The sequence below is a fragment of the Helianthus annuus genome, chromosome 7, assembly GCF_002127325.2.
Source record: "Helianthus annuus cultivar XRQ/B chromosome 7, HanXRQr2.0-SUNRISE, whole genome shotgun sequence".
In the NCBI taxonomy this organism is placed as follows: Eukaryota; Viridiplantae; Streptophyta; class Magnoliopsida; order Asterales; family Asteraceae; genus Helianthus; species Helianthus annuus.
Genome location: NC_035439.2, coordinates 101,406,789 through 101,426,166, shown reverse-complemented (window position 1 = coordinate 101,426,166; position 19,378 = coordinate 101,406,789). Strand labels below are relative to the sequence as shown.

At 31.2% G+C, this 19,378-nt stretch overlaps 1 protein-coding gene across 1 annotated transcript; it reads left to right on the top strand.

Annotated features, from left to right (window-relative positions):
• The first annotated feature begins 16,586 nt into the window (after positions 1 to 16,586).
• On the top strand, positions 16,587 to 17,594 carry LOC110867113. Its single transcript, XM_022116250.1, has one exon. The coding sequence runs from the start codon at positions 16,587 to 16,589 to the stop codon at positions 17,592 to 17,594; it is 1,008 nt and encodes a 335-aa protein (XP_021971942.1).
• Positions 17,595 to 19,378: the final 1,784 nt, after the last annotated feature.

Sequence of the window (19,378 nt, the reverse complement as noted above, 5' to 3'; positions counted from 1 at the left end):
CTAGTCTAACCAAATTTTGATGAAAAGTTTTGAGGATTATAAAAAGATAAACTATAAAATAAAAATAAAAATAAAAATAAAAATACAAGGAAAAACAAATAGACAAGTATTAATCATTCGGTTCCAACTCCTCTTTTATGTATCCTTTAATGATTTTCGCACTTTGGGCATTTTAAGAGATTATCTTTAAGTTATAGTAGTAGGCCCCCTTCCAGGCAGCGTTACCCTCAACCTATTGGTTTGAGTCAGCAAGGATACAGTGCCGCAAGGTCGGATTAGTTAAAGATATTTAAGTAGTTTATTAATGCGAAAAGTGGTAGGCCCCCTTCCAGGCAGGGTTACCCTCATCCTATTGGTCTGAGTCAGCAAGGATACAGTCCCACAAGAACGGTTTAATGTTTTAATAGTATTTTATAGATAAGGGATTCAAGCGGTTCTTACTTCTCCCGAAGCGGTTAAGACCTACCTCTCATGAAGTCCTACTAAGCTTGAACCAGGTTCGTAGGATCTATACACTAAACAAGACAAGGATTTACCCAACCACCCTTCTAACCCCCTTCCAGGCAGTTAACGTGCTTTAGATAGACCGTAAAGTCACGAATGAGTGAATCAACAAAACATGAAGAATGATTAAGTAAAATTCACCTTAAATATAGAAAACTAGTTATTAAAGTCAATAATACATCTATACTATATTATAATGCATGAGTGATAGGTATTTTAAGATACCAAAAAATTAAGAACTTTTCCCCCCTTTATTTATAAAAAGACCCTTAAAATGAGGGTAGTTTGGTCTTTTAAACACTATTTATTTTTTAGCCCTAAACTTATTACACTTAAATCCCTGAGGTTTTAACAAAATTATAGATAATTAGTTACAATTCACCCATCCACAACAATCTTATAATTTTTTTTACGTATTCTTGACGTATCTTATAAATTATACTGTTTAAAAAAAATCCAAAGATAGCATGACGACCTACACATTTTTTTTGACGTTTCGGTAGTTGTCTTATTCGACATCAACGCACATATTAAAAGGTACAAGTCGATAATGCTTTAATGTACAAGTAATTAATACATGTGATCTAATGTGCCTAATCTACAAAGATGGACTCCATCTATGCAAACAAAAACAAAAAGAATTAAAAGTACCATAACATAAAATGAAGATATTATGTGTAACATTTTATTTTATTAAAACTGCCTAATATCTATACTTAGATACATCCTATAAAAACTTAAAACTACCCACAACAAACTTTCTAAATAAAAGGGTGGCAAATCTAAAATTAAACCCTAATGCACTTCTGTAGTTATTATTCAATATCAACGCACGGATTAAAAGGTACAAGTCGATAATGCTTTAATGTACAAGTAAGTAATACTTGTGATCTAATGCGCCTAATCTACAAAGATGAGCTCCATCTATGCAAACAAAAACAAAAAGAATTAAAAGTATCGTACCATAAAATGAAGATATTATGTGTCACAATTTATTTTATTAAAACTGTCTAATATCTATACTTAGATATATCTTATAAAAACTTAAAACTAACCACAACAAGCTTCCTAAATAAAGGGGTGGCAAATCTAAAATTAAACTTTATTATTTAGAGAATAAAATTATAAACTTTATTATTTATCCAACAAAATAAACTTACTTTACAACTATAATAACTTATCTTTTATTTTTTGTCATTTGATTATTATATTTTATTAAAAAAACAAAACTTTACATGTGCAAAACAGTTTTCTACTTTATTTATAAACAAAACATTTTGTTTTTATAAAAAAAAATAATTCTCTTATAAACATTTTTTTGCAACAAGTAATATAAATAAAATAATTTAGAAATTTACAATCTTTACTAGATAAACACTAAATTGTGTTGCAAATTTTTTGGAAATATAAGTTCAACTATATTGTTATAGATAATATTAGTCAGTTTCAAAAGAATTCTTTACCAACTTGACTAGATACATAGTAGATTGTGTTGCATATTTTTAGGGATTATAAGTTAAAAGTAGACTCATATAGATTAGATTAGTTAGGAACTAAAAATCTGAACTTAACATCATATAAAGTTAATAAAGATATAAACTCTTAACATTCTATTTTTTTTTATAAAAACGGTTCTTGAAATTTTATAAAAAGATAATTTTTTTATATCTGTTAAAAAACGAAAATTAACACTTTAAGTTAAAGGTCTAAAACGTACTTACAAGTCAAATACTATTATTTATTCTTTTTATAAAAATAAAAAATTTAAACTTAAAGTTTATTGGATAAGTACTATGTGGATATTTAAAAAAAAAGTTATGAACTTTAAAGAATAAAATAATACTTTATAATTTAACAATAAAATAAACATACTTTACAATTATAACAACTTATCTTTTATTTTTTTTTCTTTTGATTATTAATTTTTATAAAAAACAATATTTTTTGTCTTTTAATTATTAATTTTTATAAAAAGTAAAACTTTACATATGTGTAACACTTATGACATGTATCCACCACAATAATGTTATCATAATTTTATACGAATAAGAAAACTACCAAAAACGAGTGAAGCAATGCAAAGTGTCGCCCCCGCCGCATCGCGCGGACAACCTACTAGTACCCAAATAAAAAGGAGCCAAAGGTTGGAAATCAAAAAGTAATACATAAAATATTTGTCTTCACCAAGTGATGTAAGAGTTTAGCCAAACATGGCCTTTGTTTGACAAGAACTCTTACGATCGATCTTCGATCCCAAGACTACTACACACTCTAAAAGATGGAAGATGGATGATGGTGGTGGGTGTTGGTGTTCTAGTGGTGGCAAGTGTGAGAGAAGTGGTTTGCCAAGGGATGGACTAACTGCAGTGTCAGATCTTATACTAACACGACCACGTGTGTCAACGGCACGACCCATGGCAATTGTACTTGTTGTACTATCTCAGGTTTTGCGAATCTTAGAGTTGACCACGCCTTTTGTTGAGTTAGCACTGCCTCGTGTTGGTTTGTCTTTTCTTCTTGTTTGATATAATTTATATGTTGTATTTTACGCAAATCATAAACCCAGAAAACAAATTCAGACTAATCGTTTGATTCAATTGACCATCTTTAGTTACGTTTAGTATTATGTGTTTTATTTATTCTATTAAGTAACATTTTATTTTACAATTATGTATGTTTTTATTTTGTTTTGTATGTAATTTTTACTTTATTTGAAATTATTTTTAAATATAAAAATAAACAAACACAACCTCACCAAACCTAACTTCATGTTCATTGGTCTACTCCACCCTCACTCACCTTCCAACAACGTCCACCTCACATTCACCTTCATATAGCGCTGCAAACGAACCTAGTGTTCAACGAATAGTTCATGTACCATTCAGTGAAAAGTTCGTTTACGTTCGTTCGTTTAATAAATTAACAAACATAAACAGAGGTCTTGTTTGTTTAATTGTGTTCGTGAACGTTCGGTAACGTTTTCATGAACGTTCATTTACATTCGTTTACGTTTTTTTTCATATTCGTTTTTATGTAGTTGATTATAGATTTTTGATTTTTTTTTATTTTATCTAAAGGTTTTGTATTATTTACCATTAGTTTGCTATTTGGGGGATTTACTGGGTATGGTTGTTGTTAAAGTTTTTGTATTCTTGAAATCTTATTTGTTGTATTATCGTAACAATTAAAATAGGAAAACTTATTCCCGCCTTGTTTATGCACCAACTCGTTTTCTTTTCTAATTATTCGTATCGACGAATGATATCAACCTCCATTCAGTGGCGGAACTATCCCAAAAATTTAGGGGTATCCCAATTGTTTTTTAGGATCAGGGGTGTCCTTCTATAACGGAGACGAAGTTGTGGGGTATTTTTTACACTACGAAAATGGAGTTAAGGGTATTTTTACACTACGGACACGAGGTTGATGGGGGCTTTTAGGATCAGGAGGCTCTGTTTCACAACTAGGGCTTCAAGTTCCAGGTCCCTCTACCATCGACCTCTTGATTACTTGGCCTTTACCTGATTTTATTTGTGTTCATGAACACATACATTTCCTTAATAAACGAACACGAATATAAAATCTTATTCGATAAATGTCCATAAACTCACAGACCGCACCCGCGGTATCCATATGCCAGCTGCTGCTCGATTTTTGCTCATAGCGTTTGCTTTTTGCCGAATGCCATTCAAATAATATTCGGCGAATGGGTATCGTGAAACATTGCATGCGGTTGACCTGGCTGATAACAAATCTTTACTGTTAATAATCATCTAGAATATTAAATGTTTTTTCTTTTTCAATTTATATGAGATAATTAAACTGAATGATATTCTCTTGTGTTCAATAATAAATTGGAATTACATGTTGGGACTATTCACAATGCTGTTTTTTTTGTTCATATCATATTTTTTTAATATAAATTAAAATTATATGAAACAATTTAAATGAATAATATTCTCTTGTGTTCTATAACTAGTAAATAATCGGCAATTCGGATAATATTAGTTTTGTTCATTATGATACCAACACTTGCTATAGTAATAGAAAGAGAAAAACTAGAAACTAAAGTCATGGTATTTTCAAAAAGATATTGACACGTGTTTTACATCTATAAAAAACTATAATATTGGTACCCCTATGATATCAACACTCGTATAAAGTAAACTTGTGATACGCGGTTGAGTTTATTTTTTTTCGGTGTTGCAATATAAATTTTATTTGAAAATAGTTGTATTAAAATAATGGTACGATGACGAATCGAGTCAGTATAGTAATATTTACAATTGTTTTATTACACAAAAGTTGTATAATGTAACTCAAAAAATTAAGTTGTGTTTTACATCTGATTGAAAATAATAAAAACGAATACTAATACCGGTTCCGATAACACCGATACCGATACCAAAGTTGTTGGCTAGTACTGATTCAATTCTTCACCATATCATCATTTCGAATTCAACTCCTTTTAAATAAAACTTCAAATAAAAAAATGAATGAAAGAAATTGATATCGAAAGTGGAGAAAGAAATTTAACAAAACTACGTGTTTAGTCTGTATAAAAAGTGAACGAAAGAAAGTTATAAGAAAAAAAAAGTATAAGGTTAAAACGTATATAATTCAAAGTATAAAGTGTGCAACAAAAAAATTACAATTACTATTCACGCAAGTTGATAACTGTTATAAAGTGTAGGGTTAAAATAAATATTATTTATAGTTTGATATATGTAATTAAAACTAGAAAAAAAGAAATAAAAAGTCAAAAATAAAAGTTACTATTCACAAAAGTCGGTAATTGTAATATACTAGTAAAGTAATAGTAATAGTAATAGTAACTACTGATAGTAATAATAATAATAGTAACTAGTAACTAGTAACTAGTAATAGTAATAATCTCGTAGGTTAAGGCGGAACTTGGTCATTATGGTACCGGCGCTCGCTATAGTAACCGAAAGAGAAAACCTAAAAACTAAAGTCAAAGATATTGACAATTGGTTTACATCGATCGAAAGCTATAATATCGGTACTGGTACGGTATTAGCGCTTATATAAATTAAACTCGTGATACGCAGTTGCGTTTGATTTTTTTCTCGACATTGCAATATAAATCTTATTTGAAAAAAAGAGTTTGTATTCAAAATAACAATACGATGATGAACCGAGTTGGTATAGTAATATTTACAATGGTCTTTTACACAAAAGTTGTATGGTGTAACTCAAAACATAAAGTCATGTTTTACATCGATCGAAAATCATAAGAACTAATATTCTATCTTAAATACAATTTGCATCGAAATGTAAAGAAAAAATTTAACGCAATCATGTATTAGTGTTTATAAAAAAAACGGAAGAAATGTATAGGAAAAAAACTACAAGGTTAAAACGTATATTATTGATAGTATAAGGTGTGTAATAGAAACTTATAAAAAAAGTCAAAGTTATTGTTCTCGTAAGTTGGTAACTAAGTTGGTAACTGATATAACCTATAGGGTTAAAAACGAATATTATAGCATAAGATGTAATTGAAATTAAAAACAAATTTACTATGGTGTAAGGTGTAATTGGAACTAAAAATAAAGAAAAAAAGTCAAAGTTACCATTCATAGTGTTTATAAAAAAACAAATAATAGAAAGGCATAAGAAAAAAAAAACAAAACTACAAGATTAAAAACGTATGCTATTTATAATATAAGACGTGTAATAGAAACTTATAAAAAAGTCAAATTTATTGTTCACGCAAATTGTCAACAGATATAAGCTATAAGGTTAAAACAAATATTATTTATAGTATAAGGTGTAACTGAAACTAAAAAATATGTAAATAAAGAAAAAAAATAAAAGTTACTGTTGAGAAATAATATGATAAATATATTCACAAATAGTATAATAAATATATAATGTTAGATGCAAAACTATTCACAATATTGTTCCGTTTATCCGATTGTAAAGTTCATAAATCTATACTTCTATACTATATAATAAAAGAAACCACTTTGTGGACACTTGTCATCATATTAGGCCATCCCTTATAGATAATTATAATTTTAATTTAATCTCTTATAATTAATTATAGATAACCCTCCTAATAAATATTTTACTTATACTTTTTTAATTTACATTGTACATATTATGTATTGATGGTAAATATATGGATTGTTGACATTGTTATTGTATATTCACGTCTCTCTCTTGTCAGATCAAAAGTAGTCGGTCGTCCACATAATATTTAATTATTTACATATTACTTATTAAGTAATTAAAAAAACAATTAACTCATGCGTGTTCATAAATAAATTTTATATACTAAATAATAAAACAATATATATATAAAAACATCCTTTATTGCACGGGTTGAATAAATATAATTTTATATATTAAATCTTAAAAAGTTATATCTATAAGAACCATATTGTACGGGTTGAATAAATGTAATTTTATATACCAAATAAAAAATATATCTTTAAAACCACGTGTATTGCACGGGTTGAATAAATATAATATTGTTTACTAAATAATAAAATAATACATCTTTAAAAAACCTCATTTATTATATGGGTTGAATAAATGTAATTTTATATACCAAATAATAAAAAAATTACATCTTTAAAAATATGTGTATTACACGGTTTGAATAAATGTAATTTTCTGTACTAAATAATAAAAAAAACATATCCTTAAAAAACCTCATCTATTGTACGAATTGAATAAATCTCATTTTATATATCAAATAATACAAAGTTATATCTTAAAAACTTCATGTATTACATGGGTCGAGTAAATGTAATTTTGTATAGTGAAAATGAAAATATGTAATATATTAATACAAAAATATTAGTTAATCTTATTTTAAGTTTCGTAAAATTTATTTGATACGAAACTAAATAAAACCTTCAAATATATAGTTAATATCAAATTAAATAACTAAGTTTGAATTTTAAGTAAATAGATAACTATATTGTTTTATTATTTAGTATATAAAATTTATTTATTCAACCCGTGTAATACACGGGGTTATAACCTAGTTTCATATATACCCAACATAAAATCAAAATCTAATCTAACTACTATAATAAAAGAAACCATCTTTTGGACACGTGTCATTCATTGAAAACATCCTCAAATTTATACTTATCTTATGTTAACTAAATAAATAATAAATTAATATTAAATTTATCATACTTTAATAAAATATTATCCTCAAATCTAAATTGTTAATTTAATATATTTTTAAAATAAAAACAAATACCTCTCTTTCCTACTTATTTTATATTAAATATATAAATAATAAATTAATATTAAATGTTATCCTGATTTATTAAAAACATACCTTTTTTTATTATTTGGTATACAAAATTATATTTATTCAACTCGTGTAAAACGAGGGGTTTTTAAAAATATAATTTTTTTATTATTTACTATACAAAGTTACATTTATATAACCCGTGTAATACACGAAGTTTTTAAATATATAATTTTTTAACATTTGCTATGTAAAATTAGATTTATTCAACATGGGGTTTTGTAAGGATATAATTTTTTATTATTTGGTAGATTTTTCAACCCGGCTATACACGGGTTTTTTAAAGATACGACGTTTTTAGTCTTTTATACAAAATTACATTTATTTAATCTGTGTAATACATATGGTTTTTTAAGATATAAGTCGTTTTTAGATCTATCAACACGTGTAATATATGAGGTTTTTAAGGATGTAATTTTTTATTATTTGATAGATTTATTCAACCTGATTATACACGGGTTTTTTAAAGATACGGCTTTTTTAGTATTTAGTATACAAAATTACATTTATTTAATTTGTGTAATACACATGATTTTTAAAGAAATAACTTTTTTTATTATTTGATATATAAAATTACATTTATTTAACATGTACAATATCCGGGGTTTATAAAGATATAACTTTTTATTATTTAATATATAAAGTTACATTTATTCAACCCGTGTAATACACGGGGTTCTAACCTAGTTATATATATTCCCTTCCTTCAAAGTAAAAACGTTAGATTTACCCATTTTGATTTATTTTATTCTTAATACGTTACATAATGACCACTTTACCCTTTTTTTCAAGGGTTATTGGATTTTATCACTCTCAAATATTGGGTATTGGTCGATACTACCCCCAATTATCACTTTGACTCTCACCACTCTCAACATAACACTTTGTGTATTGTGTCACTTCGCAGGCGAATGTTTCTTAGTGTTTGACTTGTGTTCTTGGTGATATTAGGCTAACACTTTGTGAATTACTAATAACTTCAAGTGAATCTACTGCTAAAAACAGGGGGTTCAGAAACCGCTCAACCGGGGTGACACAATACACAAAGTGTTAAGTTGAGAATGGTGAAAGTTAAAGTGATAATTAAAAGTGGCAATGACCAATACCTAATAAATGGAAGTAATAAAATCCAATAACCTTTTTTTTAGTTTCTTTCTATTTGACATTTACTTTGACAATATCAAACCAAATTTAATATATCAAATTCATTGCAATATCGAACTACTGATCCAAATTCACAACAATTTCCATAAAAGTATTTAGAACTGTTCTTCAAGTGCATTTTCAACTTTTTCACTGTAAACGAATCAAACGTTCGTCGAAAAGTTCGTGAACCGTTCTGTGGGGAGTTCATTTATATTAATTTGTTTATTAAACAACCGAACACGAACAATAAATTTTGTTTGTTTAGCTAAATGAACAAACATGAACAAAGGTCGCGTTCGTTCATTTATGTTCGTGAACGTTCGGTAACGTATTTGTTTGTATTCAATAGTTCATTAGTGTTTTGTTTTTATATTTTATTTAAATATTATAAATCCTGACAAATAAAATATTTAATAAGTGTCAGTGTATTATTTGATCTATTTATGAACGTGTGTTTGTGTTTGTTTGTTTCCATTTGTATTCATCAACGTTTGTTTTCGTTCGTTGCCTCTAATTAACAAACCAACACAAACGAACACGAACATGTTTTTTTCCTTAACAAACGAACACGAACATAAAATCTCGTTCGATAAGTATTCATGAACCGTTCGTGAACACATATATTCTTTAACAACACGGACAAAGTCTGGTTCGGTTTTGTTTGCAGCCCTACATTTAAGTGTTTTTATGTATTTTTTACATAGAATAATGAAGGTTAATGTTCTTTTGTCAAATAGAATTAATGAAGGTTAATGCATTTTTAACTTTTTCAACCACTGAAGAGAACCTCACGAGCTTACTGTTCACTTTTCAAATAGAACCAATAGATGATTTGATTAGGTTTTTATTGGTGATCTGGATTTGTAAAACAGAATCATTCGACTACATCTGTTATCATCAGACGATTGGATGGATCAATGAAGGTTTTGTGATCTGATCGAATCCAATCTTCATATTAAACACAAATCAAAGGAAATTAGAAACTCAATCAAAAAGAATCAGAAACACAATAAAACAAACGCACATGTACTCTTTCGTTAGTGCTCGTTGCCCGATTGGGCTGGTCGATGGTTATCGCACCGGAATCAGAAATACCAAACAAACGCACGTGTAAGATCGTCTCCGGTTACCTTTGTTAACGATGGGCATCGCCGGTTGGTTCGCGATCGGGAGAGGTGGAAACCAGAAAGTCAACAGTGAAGAACGAAAAGTCATTAAGAGGCTGTTTGTTTAGCTCTTAATCAGGCTTTTAATGGTTCAGACCTCTTACTGGTTTAACAATTAATGGTTCAAACTGTTTGCTACGTGAGCAGATATCTGAATGGTTCAGACATTTGTCTCTGAATAGTTAAGGATTATACTGAGTCTAAATGGCAAAACCTCTAATCTGAATTGGTTAGACATTTGGCTCTGAGCGGTTAAGCATTATGCTGACTCTTAATGGTTCAGACCTGTTACTGGTTTAGCACTTAATGGTTCAGACCATTTACTGGTTTAACATTTAATCATTCAGAAGTTGACAAACAGCCCCTAAGTTTTTTTTTTAAGTTTAGAAGGGTATTCTTGTGACTTTGTCAAACAAGGGGATATATGTAATGGGTATATATGTTAGAGCATTCACATCCAAAGAACTAAATTGTAAGTGTGGGGTTTTTAAAATATAAATAGTATAAAAAATGGTTGTGAGTGGAGGAGAGAGAAAATGTTACTGTTCATCTGTATATTTGTGGGGACACTGTTCACCACTATAATTTTTTAATATATATTGAAAGTGGTTTTGAGTGAAGGAGAGAGAAAAATGTAATGATAATGGTATAAAAATATTATACATATTATATTATACATATTATTTTTAACTGATGATGAATACTAATGCTAAAATTTTAATATTATATTTATTTTAATTTTATTTTTTTCATTTGTTTTTTATTGAAAATGGATACTGTGTTGCTATCGTATCAAATCGAATCGAAAACGATAATGATATTAAGATGGATACCATGACACTATTGTACCAAATCAAACCAAAACCGGCAATGATATTTAAAATGGATACCATGACGCTATCGTACCAAAGCGAACAGGAACCGACAATGATATTTAATTGTTTTTTTTTTCCTATCATAAACTACACAAGTGCCGATAAAAATATAAAAAACATATTTTTTGTATCGTAAACTGTACGCGTATTGACATGGGACTTACCGAACCAATTTCAACCGAATAACATCGGTACCAATATCGGCAGTATGGGAACCAATGTTCCTTTTTATGGTTTTCGATTGATATTTTTCTATCGAAAAATGTAAACTATACGAGTGACAATAAAAATATACAAAAATAATTTTTTTTGTTGTACACTATACAAGTGTTTATACGGGACTAACTGAACCGATTTCAACCGAACAACATTGGTAAAAAGATATCAGTAGTATCGGAACCGGTATTCCCTTCTATGGTTTTCGATTGATATAAAGTACGTATTCTTTTGGACATAACCCGGTTTATTTTATAGTTTTCTCTTTCAGCTACTATAGAGAGTGTCGGTACCAAAACGGACCGAACGGATGAGTTCCCGCCGCATAACGCGGGGGAATACCACTAGTTACAATAATTTTGATTGATATTCCTCTCACATTCGAAAGTTGAAGAATGAGATTATTCTGTAATGGCCATCCTCTTACTCTATAAAATAACTTTTCGGGCTTGGGCTTCATATCGTTACTCTTTTCGATGTTTTTCCCGCATATCACTAGATCGATCGGTATCTTTACAAATTGAGAAAGCTTTCTCTTTAAGTCTTAGACAGTAAATCAAAATTGTTGTATCTGAGCCCAATTAGTATTGTGTCTTACTAACTTGAGTAGTAATGTTTTTATGTTGTACCCAAGGGTGGAGGATAATGGAGGGCCGGGGGTGTCCAGCCCCCGCCGATCTTTTACGTATAGTGTTAATTTTATCGAAAACTTGTTTTTTTAGTGTAAAATATTGGATTTTAAGAGTCCGACTACCACCGATTCGGATTTTTAGAGTCCAGCCCCTACCGGATTTCTGTTCAAGCTCCGCCACTGGTTTTACCTAAGTCCTAGGATCATAACTCTTGTATCTAAGCCCAGTTAGTGCTGTCTTACTAACTTGAGTCGTAATATATTTATCTTTTATGAGGTAAAACTAAGAGTTCAACTAGTTATTTAATTGAAAAGGAGACAGAAAAACTATTTGTTTTTAGTGGAAATATATTGATATAGGAGTTGTTTTTTAGTAGAATATATGTATAATTTTAGGGGGCTGGATCTTAAGGTTGGAAATAAGGGGATACAAGTAATTATCCCTTTTTATATAAATTAATTAAAACATAAAAATAAAACACCTTTTAAAAGCTTTTTACATGGAAAGTTATTCAGCTTTTTACATAGGTACTTGTTTGTCTTTTAAATCCCTGACTTATCTTTCTCAGCTTTACTAGTTAATCGCCCTCAATAATCGTATTCGTTAAAGTGCTAGTGAAAATTACACGAGTGGCTATTACCAACTACGTTTCATTGACGGAAGAATTAGTCAATAATTATTAACATACTTGGTCCAATAAAAAAGAGTAAAGTGTAATTTTGATCCCTAAGGTTTGGTCACTTTTTCTATTTTAGTTCAAATTTGAAATCTTTTGCATCTGTATTTTTGTGTTTTTATTTTTAGGGTTATTGGATTTTATCACCCATAACTATTGGTTATTGGCCGCTGCCACCCCCAACTATTACTTTGACGTCCGCCACCCCCAACCTAACATTTAGTGTGTTATGTCACCATGTCTTTAACTGATCGCTAACTTTTGATCCTGTTACTATACTTTTTGGGGTGTCCAAAGATCCCCAAAACCTTTCTAAGATCCCTGTGACACCCCCAAAAGTATAATAATATGATCAAAAGTTAGTTATCAGTTAACAACGTGGTGACAGAACACATTAAGTGTTAAGTTGGGGGTGACGGGCGTCAAAGTGATAATTGAGGGTGGCAACGACCAATAGCCAATAGTTGAAGGTGATAAAATCCAATAACCCTTATTTTTATTGTCATTTTGGTCCATAAATAAATCAAGTCATATATCTCAAATTAAATGCTACTATTTTGTCCTTTTCCTCGAAGGCAAAATGGTCATTTTAAGCATTAAAATATATATAAATTAAATAAAAATAAGCACAAAAGTGAGCACTATCTATCTCTCTCTCTACACCCCTCTCTCTATTCTCTCTCTCTAATATCATCATCGTCATCTAATTCATCTCCTCAACCACCACAAATCTTCAACATCTTACCTTTCTCCTCCACCTCCGGCCACCGAACATGTCGCCGTTACATCTCCTCCGCCATCACCGTCCTCCTCTTCGCCGCCGCCATCTGCTTCCTCTGTTTAGGTTTTGTTTTGTTTCATCTAGGGTTTCATTTTTAGGGTTTTTTATTTTGGTAGATAGTTTTGTAAACTGATGTTGTTAGAGTGTTTGTTCTTACAGTTTTTATGTTGTTTTGAAGTTAGTTTGGTTCTAGAGACTGATTTTCGTGTAAATTGATGTTGTTGTTTGATTTGGTTAACAGGTTAGATGTTTATATACATGATTACTTAGTGAAAAGGCTAGATTAAAGCCTTTTCGGAGTTGATCATGATCTGACAATTCCAATTGAGACGAATCTTCAACATTTCTCGAAGAACTGGACAAATGTATGGTTTTCGTTTCATCGGTTTTAGCTTTCTGATCTCGATCATATGACGTTTGATAATCATCTAAAATCGACTTGAATTCGTCCTCCATTATAGACGTTGCACGTTGCTGGATTCCGCTCAACTTATTGATTGCGACAGCGTAATTTTGATCCGAATCGAATCTACATAAAGATTTAATAAGCTTAGCCGTTCAATCAACGGATTCTAGAAAACATAATGGTACATCCGCTTCAAACACTGTACATCTCTTAGATCCGGATCCGGATTCAAACGCCGCGAGCATAGCATCAAAAAGATCCGCAAAATTTTAAACGGGTTCGACGATTTCAGGCGGCGACGATGATTCCGGTTGATCGAGTAATATAGATATTAATGTATCTATTTGTTGGTAGAGTTGTGATTCATGTTTGATTTAGGAAGAATTGTTATGCATGAATGTAGAAGATGAAGTGTGGGTGTGGTGAGACCCACAATTATTGTTTTAATAAAAGCTTTTAATAAAATAAAAAAGAAATGACTATTTTGCCCTTAGAAAAAGGACAAAATAGCAGCATTTAATTTGAGAAATATGACCTGATTTCTTTTTTGCATCAAAATGCCAATAAAAGCGAAACCACAGGGACCCAGGTACAAAAGGTTTCAAATTTGGACTATAATGGCAAAAATGACCAAACCTCAGATACCAAAATGGCAGTTTACTCAATAAAAAATTAAAAGTAATAGAGGTAAAATAAAAAAAAATAATAAAGGTCTATAATCCATTGATGATTACCTATGGACATCATAACCCAACAAACAAAAGACTATCCATCACCAACGACGATGAGTAGCGGTGAAATTTGAGATTTCTGACTCGAAAGGCGGAAGTCACCGGACCTAAACTTTTCCATAAAACCGGGGTCGAAAACGTATATATCCAAAAATTTCTATACGAAAACTGTATACTCTCCACTACTGAGCGAAAAGTTCGGCGGATCGACCACCCCCTCCCGCCCCTTAAAAGCTTCGCCCATGACAATGACAATGATCAGTGACAAAAAAAGACTATCAGCTACATCATTACAAATAATAATAATAATAAAGACTACCGATCTTAAATGGAGAAGTTAGAGAAGAAGTTGAAGGCTACTCGACGATGATAAAACCGCTCCAAACGACCATAAACGAATTGTTACACATACAATGATGTGACCAACACAATCTATAAGCGTGGGCAAAATACACCCTCTCTAAAAAATCAATTTTAAAATTATCAAATTCTACTTCTATAAGAATTCTTATTTTTTTATAATGGATATGGAAATGGTTACGAAAACGGTTTAAATTATTAATATCTTACATACCAATAATCTAGTCATATTTTAGTATAATTATTTTTTTTTGATGGATCGCCTGTATTCCCTTTTTTTGTAGGTAATTGACTATCGGATATTGTGAGTGATTCTTAACACCTCTTCAAATGATTAATGTAAGTTAGGTAGCACATATTTTTAGGTTCTATGATGTCAGGTAACACATTAGTGTTTGACCTCGTTCTAAATAAAGAGGCAGACTTTGACTTTTTGAGTCAAAGGAACTACCTTTCAACTTCAAAAAATGTTAATTATTTCAAAGATTAATGATTAGTGATGCCATTTTTATTTACTTATTTTTTATCATAACCCAGTTACACTTTCATTAAACATAAACTTTGATTATGGTATCGATCTTCTTGATTTACACAATAACTCAAGAAAATAATAAGCTTTCATATAAATTATTCAAGAACAGAAAACTACCAATGAATAAGGTCTAAAACATCATATATTAAGTGTTAACACCACAAATGCAAGATCGCTTATATAATATATAAATTCTTTTATGACATTAGTTATTCTTCAACTGAAGTAGCATTATGCCATAGATTGTTAGGGGCAGTGTTGATAATAACTGGTCTGTACTCAGTACTATGAGGTAAAACTGAAGAGCAAAGGATAGTGGCATCTAGCCAGAAGACTCATTGACAAAGCAGCTACTTGAAAAATGAAGAAAAAGTTTCTAAGTCATCCCTTGAGCTATAAATAAAAAGAAGCCAACAAGAAAATAAAAATACCATGTTGCTCTATCATCTGCATCTAGCCAGATATCCAAACTAAGTTTTCTGTATTCATTAAATAATTGTCAAGAGAGATACAAGTTCATTGCAGTGTCGATCTACATTGGTGTGGCTTTTATAGATATGTCATTCTTGAGACTGACGTGGATGAAATTTAAGCTTCAAAGTACGTGTTCGGGTTACCGGTAAGGCGTTGTTTCTAGTGGTGGTGCTTCCGTGATTGTTGACGGTGGATTCAGGTTGATGGTTCTTAGTCTAAAACGATCCAGATGATACACCAAACATGATGGTAAAACGTCTTGGAATGCCTCCAAAGGTGCTAACTGAAGACGATCTTCATCGTTTGAAAGGGCCGTCACGTGAAAATTCATCGAGCTTTCAAACTATTCAAACAAATAAAAGTTAGTGTTTTTTAATAACTGAAACGAAGTTACGAGGTGGATTGGTTACCTTAATTTTTAATGTAAGCTGCGGATCAACAAAATCAAAAATGCAGACAAACGGGAGTTCCAACGAGACTTGTACGTTGTTTCTAAAGCTTTGAATGTGTGTTGTGCAATGACTTGAATTCTGATTAAAGACGTCTAGATGAACGCAGGATTTTATACACTAAACGAAAGATTTTTTTTATTCCCATTTACGACGGATACCGGTTACAACATATGAAAAGGCAGCAGTTATGAAGGACTAATCCCGATCATCCATACTTAGCGGGTCATTAGCGTAAATAGTAAATACTTATAGTTTAAGTATCTTATGTATAAAGTAGAAGGGTTAAACTTGTATATCCTTATAACTTGATTTGGGATAATCCTATATATGTATCGATGTATGTATCAGACAACACACACATATCAAAATTTGATCTTGCAATTCTTTTATTTTTCTCTCAATTGATTCTCTATATCATTCATATCGTTCATAATCTGGGCAAGACTATACTTGAGGCAAATGGATTATGGGAAATGATTGAACCAAGTAAAGATACGCAACCAGATGTCAAGAAAGACAAAACTGCGATTGCATACTTGTTTCAAGCCTTACCCGAAGATCTCCTATTGCAAGTTGCTAATTGCAAAAGTGCAAAAGAGGTATGGGAGGCATTAAAAACTAGACATGTTGGTATAGACATGGTGCAAAAGACACGAATGCAAACACTCAAATCTGAATTTGATATGTTGCATATGAAAGAAGAAGAATCTATTGATTCGTTCCCTGCCAAGTTAAACAGTATCGTTACTAAGGCAACCAGCCTAGGATCAACATTTGATCAGCCTATGTTGGTACGAAAGTTACTAAATTCCGTGCCTAAAAGGTTTATCCATATGGTTGCATCCTTGGAACAAAAAAATGATCTAGACACGATCTCACTAGATGAGACCATGGGTAGACTTAAGACTTTTGAAGAAAGAATCAAGTCTAAAAAGGGAAGTCATACCGATAGCAATGATAAACTTCTATTCACAAATCACGACAACAAATTTAGTCGTGAGAAACGGTTTGGTAACCATGGACAAAAGAAGTTTGAACCATCACGAAATAAATGGCGTGGTGGCAAGTCTAGACAATCTAGAAGAAAGGAAAAATCCTCTTGGAAATCTAATCATAGCAAAGAAGAAAATGCTATGAAGGATACAAGCAATGTAAAATGTTACAAATGCAAGAAGCTTGGGCATTATTCAAATTTCTGCCCTAAAAATGAACCTGCACAAGATCAGTCAAATCTCGTGCAAGAAGATAATGAGCCAACCCTCTTGATGGCAATTACCGATAATAATGAAATCCATCAAGAAGTTTTTCTAAAAAAAAGGAAACTGAAACTGAAAAGGTCATAACTACCCATGAGAGCATGTGGTACTTAGATAATGGTGCAAGTAACCATATGACCGGTACACGAACACATTTCACTGATTTAGATGAAACGGCTAGCGGAAATGTCCGTTTTGGAGATGATTCACGTGTACAAATTAAAGGTAAAGGCTCCATCTTGTTGGAATGTAAAAATGGAGATCAAAAGATTATCTCGCAAGTTTACTACATTCCAAGTCTCAAGAGTAATATCCTAAGTTTGGGACAATTAACAGAAACTAGGTGTAAAGTGGTAATGGAAGATAACCTATTGATGGTATATGATCAAAATCAAAAACTCCTAATGAAGGTTATACGTTCAACCAACATATTATACCACATGAAGTTGAATATTGGTACACCCGTTTGCTTGTTGACAAACTTAGAAGACCAAGCATGGTTATGGCATGTTCGGCTGGGTCACCTAAATTTTGATGCAATCAAAACCATGACCCAGAAACATTTGGTTCAGGGAATTCCTCGTATAAAACACAAAAGTCAAATTTGTGATGCATGTTTAGTTGGCAAGCATAATAGAACTCCATTTCCAAATCAGTCCAAGTTCAAGTCTTTGGAACCATTGGATCTAATCTATGGAGATCTATGCGGTCCTATATCACCATCAACTCACGCAGGAAAGAAATACATGTTTCTTCTGGTAGATGATTGTACTAGATACATGTGGGCCTATTTTCTTAACTCTAAGGATCAAACCTTTGAGATTTTCAAAGAGTTTAGATTGATGGTTGAAAACGAGGTTGGAACCAAGTTAAAAATGTTTAGAACAGATAGAGGTGGAGAATTCACATCAAATGAATTCTCAGAATATTGCAAAATTAATGGCATCTCTAGGCAACTTACAGCACCATACTCCCCACAACAAAACGGAGTAGTAGAACGACGAAATAGAACTATAATTTCGACTACTAGGAGTATGCTGAAAGCATCAAATATGCCTCAAAATTTTTGGGGAGAAGCAGTTAGACATGCGATTTATGTTTTGAATCGGGTGCCCACTAAGGCACTAATAAACTGCACCCCATATGAAGCTTTGAAAGGAAGAAAACCAAAACTTGATCATCTTAGAATTTTTGGTTGCATAGCTTATGCAAAAGTTGCGTTGCCACATCTAAAGAAATTGGATGATAGAAGTACTAAGATGGTGTACTTAGGCAGCGAACCAGGATCAAAGGCATATAGATTATTTGATCCTGTTTCAAAGAAAGTTTGCATCATTCGCGATGTCAAATTCTTGGAAAATGAATCATGGGATTGGAGTAAATACTTAGAAGATTTCAACCATGAGGAACCTGAGTGGACAAACTTCACTATTGAAGATATTCAAGTTACTGATCCACCGGTTGTGCATGAAACTCAAGTTGAAAACAGTGAATTTGAAAACACAAATGGCAATGAAAATGAAGATGAAGACCCTCTATCGCCAAATTCACTTCACACTCCATCACCAAACACCGATGATCCAAATTCACAAGGATCCATTGAATATACATCAGCTTCAGCAAGTTCATCTAACCCATTTGATCACACACCTGTACGAGGCTTTCATCCTTTAATAGAAATATATGAAAGAGCACCGGAGGTTGAGACAAATGAGTTACTATTGGCCAAAGATGAACCTAAAAATTATAAAGAAGCATTGGAAGATGAACAATGGATTGAAGCTATGAAAGTGGAAATCGATTCAATCAACAAAAACAAAACGTGGAAGTTGACCACTTTACCCAACAATCAAAAGGCAATTGGCCTGAAA